Below are 7,261 nucleotides of genomic sequence, written 5' to 3' on the forward strand. Positions count from 1 at the left end.
ACTAGTGAAACATCAAAAATAGTCTATGGAAATACTTCTTAAAGTTGAAAACTGTTAGAAGAACCGATTTATACAACAGCCAGACTGATGATAACAATAAACAAATAAACAAGCTGAATGTTGCCCAAGTTGTTTACTTATTCTTTACAGTTGGCCATTGGCCTTGAACACTCGAGATTCTACCCCTCATTAGCAATTTTACTTTTTACTGGCTATTTTTTCTTTTAACGTGGTTAGCCACTCTTGGTGGACTAGGGATGTCTTTGCCCTGAGTTAGGCTTCACAGGTAGCGTCAGATCCTCTCTAAATGATTCACTTCTTGTAGAGGACCCATAAGGAGGGGAATACACTTTAGGCATTGCATAAATTCTGGGTACAAGTAGCAATAGATATTCAATGAAGTCTAATAATGTCCATTTTGCATTTTTTTAATGCACTAATTATTGTAACAGGTAGTAATATTTGTTATCAGAATTTTAAACAAAAAGTAAATTAAATCCTTGACAAAAGAAAATCAACCTATTGCCTGTATAAATAGTACATATGCAAATAGTTGGTCATTACACCAGTCAGTCTTTGACATAACTTTAACAAATGTCCAGCATAGGGCTCCAATTAAAAGGTGATATTTTAATGTCAAATCGGCTGTCAATTATTCTGATGGGTTAAGCGATGAGTCATTTGGTCAATAAAATGTCAGAAAATAACGAATAATGCCCATTTATAATCAATCCAGAGCCCAAGGGGACATATTTCCTTATGAAACCAGAAAATATTTTCATTTGAGAAGCAAGATCAGAATTGACATTTTTTTCAGAAAACAAACTTAAAACTATAAATAAAATTGCTGCAGCTCTTGTCCAGTTTAAAAGTCCAGTCAGAGGAATGCGGAGTAGGGTCCCGAATAAAAAACAAAACAAATATGATAACCGATAATATAAAAATAAGACAGACAGATGGTAAGATAATTGCTCCATGTGCTCAATGTTGTAGTAGTTCTGGTTCAGGAAGCCCCAAGTCCTGCCTGACAGGTAAAACTGAGGGCAAAAGTCCATGAATTGCGCGCGTTGATGACGTTGTGCTACATGCGACGCGGACCTGTCTTCTCCACGCTGTTAAGCAGAAGGTTTTCAACCTCGGTGTTTTTAACGCTCTTCTTTTTGCTCCGTTTATCTTAAAACATGGAGAAAAAGGGTGGGAAGTCCGTCGGGAAGAAACCTAAACCCGCGAAGATGAAAGACGGCACCGACCCCGTCAGAAACTTCGAGAAATGGAAGAAAAAATACAACAAGACGAAAGATCGGGTGAAGCGAGACCGAGCGCAGCAGAAGAAGCCCGAGTGGCAGGTCGAACGGGAGTACATCGACCGGCTCGTCAGCCGGTACGGCGAGATAAACGCCAAGGAGGCGGTCAAGTTTTCAGACTTCCCCATCTCTAAGAAGACATTGCTAGGCTTACAGGGGGTTCAGTACCGACAGCCCACGGAGATCCAGAGACAGACCATCGGCTTCGCTCTGCTCGGTAAAGACGTCCTCGGCGCTGCCAAGACCGGCTCCGGCAAGACTTTAGCCTTCCTCATACCGGTGCTGGAGTGTCTGTACCGCCACCAGTGGACCTCCACGGACGGCCTCGGTGCTCTCATCATATCCCCCACCAGAGAGCTCGCCTACCAGACCTTCGAGGTGCTCCGCAAGGTGGGCAAGAACCACGAGTTCTCCGCGGGGCTCATCATCGGCGGGAAGGACCTGAGGAGCGAGTCGGAGCAGATCCACCGCACCAACATCGTCATCTGCACGCCGGGCCGGCTGCTCCAGCACATGGACGAGACGGCCACCTTCCATGCCTCCGACCTCCACATGCTGGTCCTGGACGAGGCGGACCGCATCCTGGACATGGGTTTCGCGGACACGCTCAACGCCATCGTGGAGAACCTGCCCAGGTCCCGGCAGACGCTGCTGTTCTCCGCCACGCAGACCAAGTCGGTCAAAGACCTGGCGCGGCTCAGCCTCAAAGATCCGGAGTACGTGTGGGTCCACGAGAAGGCCAAGTTCAGCACGCCGGCCACCCTGGAGCAGAGCTACGTGGTGTGCGAGCTCCACCAGAAGGTCAACATGCTCTACTCCTTCATCAAGAGCCACCTGAGGAAGAAGATCATCGTCTTCTTCGCCTGCTGCAAGGAGGTGCAGTACCTGTTCCGGGTGCTCTGCCGCCTCAGACCCGGCATGCCAATCCTGGCTCTGCACGGCAAGCAGCAGCAGATGAAGAGGGTGGAGGTCTACAACGACTTCCTCCGGAAGCAGAGCGCCGTGCTCTTCGCCACCGACATAGCCGCCAGAGGCCTGGACTTCCCCGCGGTCAACTGGGTGCTGCAGTTCGACTGTCCGGAGGACGCGGACACCTACATCCACCGGGTGGGCCGCACCGCCCGGTACAAGGAGGGCGGGGAGGCGCTGCTGCTGCTGCTCCCCTCAGAGGAGAAGGGCATGGTGGGCCAGCTGGGAGAGAAGAGGGTCCCCATCACTAAGATCCAGGTGAGACTTAATGCATCACAACACACACACACACACACACACACACACACACACACACACACACACAGGGGGGCGCCGCTAGGGATTTTGGGCCCCATGAAAAGAATCTTTACAGGGCCCCCAACACAGCGGCAAAAAATTTTGATGCTATTTTACATACAATTATGTCATTTTACGTAAATAGAGGGGGGAAGGGGGGCCCTGCAGGGGTTGATGCTTCCAAAACAAATAAAGGAATTGTTACCAGGACATGGAAAATAAAACATGTGTGATTATATGTTAGTTAATAACTTAGTGTCATTATTTTTTCTGTATTATAATTTCATCATCATTAGGGGCCTCTCTGGGCCCCCTCCATCATGGGCCCCTAGAATCCGTCTCCTTTACCCCCCCCCTTTTCGGCGCCCCTGCACACACACACACACACACACACACACACACACACACACACACACACACACACACACACACACACAGTGAGCAGAAAAATAGAAAGCCATTATCAGGTTGGGTATTGTGTTGTATTCATTGTATGGCTTCATTCACTGTTATACTTATTCCAAATGTGTCCCAGTCTCTTTCCTGTCGTGTTGTATGTGAATGACATCATCTTGACAGTATGTACAGCTCAACTCTCTCAGTTTAATGCCAAATACAATAAACAACATGACAGACAAATAAATCACACCATGCATAGAAAATAGACATATAGATAATAAAGAGATTGTTGCTGTTGAGTCTTTTTCAATGAACAATCATATTTAAAAATGATAGGTTAGTCTTGGGTTTTAAGGGTTGCATCATGCTATATTTGCGAATTGAGAATTGAATTACTGCTGTTGTCCCAATGATGGACTTTCAGCCGATAGTTACATGCAACAATGCATTAGTTCAGTATCTTAAGGTTTTCTAGTGTTTTTTGTAGCAGATACATGTTTGTCATAAGGCAATCAATTCTGACATTAGTAGTCTACATATAAAAAAAAACAAACCCATTATAACAAACACATTCATAATAAGCCTATGTATCCTTTATTCTAGGGATGGTGAAGGCTATCTAACTATTGGTGTTGAAAATGAACTTGAAGTACAGGTCCTAAAATCATATCGGCCATCTACAATTTTTTGTTATAATCTTTTGTAATAAAACTGGTGAAAAGTAGTAAATCATCATGCATGTACTTCATAGAGCAAATTATTTCAACTAAATCTCTTTTGTAGGTGATTGAGTATACACTACTACACTGACGTAAGGGCTGTTTAATGGGTGACGCTGATTGTCTGTTTACAGCATTGATAGATAATATAGCACATTTTAGCTGTTAGATAACTGAATGAAGTTGGGTACCAAAGAGAAAAGAATGTTGACCTAAAGGTACCCTGTGAGTTTTTGTGTTAGAGGAAAAAGCAGCATGAGATACTCACAAAATAGGTTTCTGCTCATCAGAATATTGATCCATAGGACACATAGTGGATCAAGAATCTCAGGATGCCTTTAATTCCCTAATAATTATATACAATTTAGTGTGACACAACAACAAGAGGGCAGTAAACAACATCTGTATTTCCTAATTTTGTTCTCTGATTTGGTGCCAGGTAAACCCAGACAAGCTGCAGAATGTCCAACAGAAGCTGGAGGCCTTCCTGGCCCAGGAGAAGGAGCAGAAGGAGAGGGCCCAGAGGTGCTTCGTCTCCTACCTGCGCTCAGTCTACCTGATGAAGAACAAGGGGGTGTTTGATGTCTTCAAGCTCCAGCTCCAGGAGTACGCTGCGTCTCTGGGCCTCGCCGTGGCTCCGAGGGTGCGCTTTCTGAGCAAAGCTCAGGCACAGAAAACCGAGAGAGAGGGGCGGAGAGAGGAGGAGCAGTCTGAGGGAGAGGAAGAGCTGAGGAGCTTCAAGGCCCAGCTGAAAGGAGACGTTCCTCAGGAGGAAGGTCAGAGCTCAGAGTCAGAAGATTCAGGTGATGATGAGGAGGAAAGTGGTAATGAAGGAGAGGTACTGCATCTGGGTGCAGATGATGACGACGAAAGTGACGACGATCTTAGAGATGTGGACCTGCTGACAGTCAAACGAAAGGATGTCTTCAACCTGATGGGGGACGAGGAGAGTTCAGAGGAACCCGAGGATTTCTCCATAAAGAAAACGGAAAAAGAGACAAAGTTCACAGAAGCCAAAAAAGCCCTCAAGAGAAACTTCCAGGTCAACACCAAAGTGGCGTTCAGCGAGGAGGGAGAGGCCGTGCAGGTGTGGCCTCCGGTCCAACGGGCAGTGACCGAAGAGGAGGAGGAGGAAGAGGTATCGGGTATCAACGTGGAGAAGGCCAGGGAGAGGCTGAAGCGTGAGGACCAGGCGTTCGACAAGCACGAGTACAGCCGCAAGGTGAAAGCCAAACACAGGGAGCAGAGGCTGAAGGCCAAGGCGGCCAGGAGGGAGGCCAGCAAGCAGCACGGACGCAAATCTGACGACGAAGACGAGGAGGACGAGGTGGTGGCGTACCTGGCCAACCACAGCGAAGACGAGTTCGACCCCAGCACCCTGCCGGACCCTGACAAACTACGCCCTGAAGAGGAGGATGAGATGACGGCAGCCAAACGACAGCACAGTGGCGAAAGCAGCGACGAGGAAGAGGAGGAGCTTACAGCGGGAAAGAGGAAGAAAGCCAGGCGACAGAACGAAGAGCACAAAGCCCTGGACACCGGTCTCTCTCTGGCCGAGGACGAGCAGTTGGTTCTGCATCTGCTAGGAGGACAGAGCTAGAGGAGACAGAGAGGAGTCTGGGATTTAAAAACAGTACAAACTGGTCAGTTTAATAAAGTTCTAACAAATTCAAATGAGAAAACAGAGAAGAACAGAAGTCTTTGAATTGTGTTCACATGAGAAGAGTGACAAAGTTGAAGGTACTCCAGTGTTTTAGTGATGCACATCCATAACGTTGGAGGACTCCTTAAGAGACATTAAGGAAAGTGGTAAAGTGAAGCATCAAGGCTGACTTTAGTCCATAGCATGGGTCAAGATCCTACAACTCCCACAATGCAACAAATACCATATTTTCATTAAAGCCCCTTGCAAACTTGGCTGTAAAATCAAATATAGTTGACTAAATAACAACATTACTGTTAGCAGTGTTAGCATTGTTAGCTGCTAGCCACCTGGTCATGTTGAAAGCTGTTTAGAGGCAACAGAAATGCTCCTGATCTCATATATTAAGGACCTGTAACTATTATTGAGTTTCACTCTGCAAATCTGCTTCATCAGGACTGTGTCGCACAGGTTTGAACAGATTTAATTGACAACCAAACAACCCATCAATTTTGTTATATTGTCAAAAACCAAGCTTAAATAAATTATTTTCCCACACAATGTAATCGATAGCATATATTGAATATTAAACATGTTTTATCTTGTCTTATGTAAAAGTATCGCAGAGAACGCCATCACCATTTTGGGATCAATATGGATATTGAGTTATACTATTAAAGAATTTGTATTGCTCACTTACGTGTTCAGTTTAATGGTTTGTTATAGAATTTGAGCACATTCATGAGAGCTGCAGTCATGTGTTTTGAGATTTGTAGGATAAGAAGTTATCTAGTTAACTTATGTCATGAGTAAAGGGTTCAGTCAATGAGGTTCAAACCCCGCCTCCTTTCACACCCCCACTCACCTGACCAATCACTGCTGAAAGCGGCCTGGTTGTCAGGGTGGTTAACGTAAAACAAAACCAAAAAAGCTGTGTAAATATGGTTGAAACGAAATAAATAATAATATTGGTTAAAAATGAATAATGTCAAAATGAACCTTTCAGCAAAATCACTACTGAAAAAGAGGAGACCGCATGAGTTTCTGTCAACTCTCCTCACATTGAACCAAAGAAACTGACCAGACTTGACGTTCCAGGAAATGGCGCTATGCTGCAAAAGCCTCACCATTAATCCCTTTTGTTTTTCTCATGTATTCTAGTATTGTAAGATGAAATAACGAGGACAAGATTTCAATGTTGTTTTGGATGAAATGCCATTTCACCAGGCTTTGAGCTCAGGTGTGATGTTTAGCTGGGCTCGGTCATGAAAGGCCTCAAGTAGATTACCAAAGTAAGAGATTTAAACATTATGGCCATTCCTCCACAGTTCTCCAGCAAGGTAATAACTGTTTATGTAGTTACATTATACCTGGCCCTGACAAAAACAAATTAAATATAGAAACAGTGAACCTTTCTGAAAAACTGAAATCAAACACAAACTAGCAATCATACTAAAGATTAAAATGTACATGAAAGCCAAAAATTAAATAAAATGGTAAATGAAAATTGAATCTGCTGTCAGAAATGTGGAATCGGACACGGTTACCATAAAACAAACGCTGATCAGGCAAACCCAAAGGAAGTAGTTTACATTATTTAACATGAATAAACATTTCTTTATCAGTTCACATAAACTGTCATACTACCCTTTCATTCATACATGTTTTAAATTATTGATGTGCAGCCTTTGGAGTTCCAAAACAAAAACAGCACCCATCATCCTTTGCTCCTCACTAAAAATAAACACTGATATTTCTGACCATATTTAACACATCCAATATAAACTGTACATAAAGCTATTTGACAGCAGAGCAGATAATAAACAACTGAGCAACAGATAAAGACACACAAACCAGCACAACTAATGATAATGAGTATTTATAAGTATATTTGGGATAAAATATGTAGAAAGGAAATGAAATGAGGTCTT

At 44.2% G+C, this 7,261-nt stretch overlaps 1 protein-coding gene across 1 annotated transcript; it reads left to right on the forward strand.

The window, feature by feature from the left end:
• Positions 1 to 573: 573 nt before the first annotated feature.
• On the forward strand, positions 574 to 6,535 carry ddx10 (DEAD (Asp-Glu-Ala-Asp) box polypeptide 10). The gene is made up of 2 exons (XM_054627179.1): positions 574 to 2,531; positions 4,128 to 6,535. The coding sequence occupies exons 1-2, from the start codon at positions 1,182 to 1,184 to the stop codon at positions 5,286 to 5,288; spliced, it is 2,511 nt and encodes an 836-aa protein (XP_054483154.1). The 5' UTR covers positions 574 to 1,181; the 3' UTR covers positions 5,289 to 6,535.
• Positions 6,536 to 7,261: the final 726 nt, after the last annotated feature.

The sequence above is a fragment of the Anoplopoma fimbria genome, chromosome 3 (assembly GCF_027596085.1).
Source record: "Anoplopoma fimbria isolate UVic2021 breed Golden Eagle Sablefish chromosome 3, Afim_UVic_2022, whole genome shotgun sequence".
NCBI classification, from domain to species: domain Eukaryota; kingdom Metazoa; phylum Chordata; class Actinopteri; order Perciformes; family Anoplopomatidae; genus Anoplopoma; species Anoplopoma fimbria.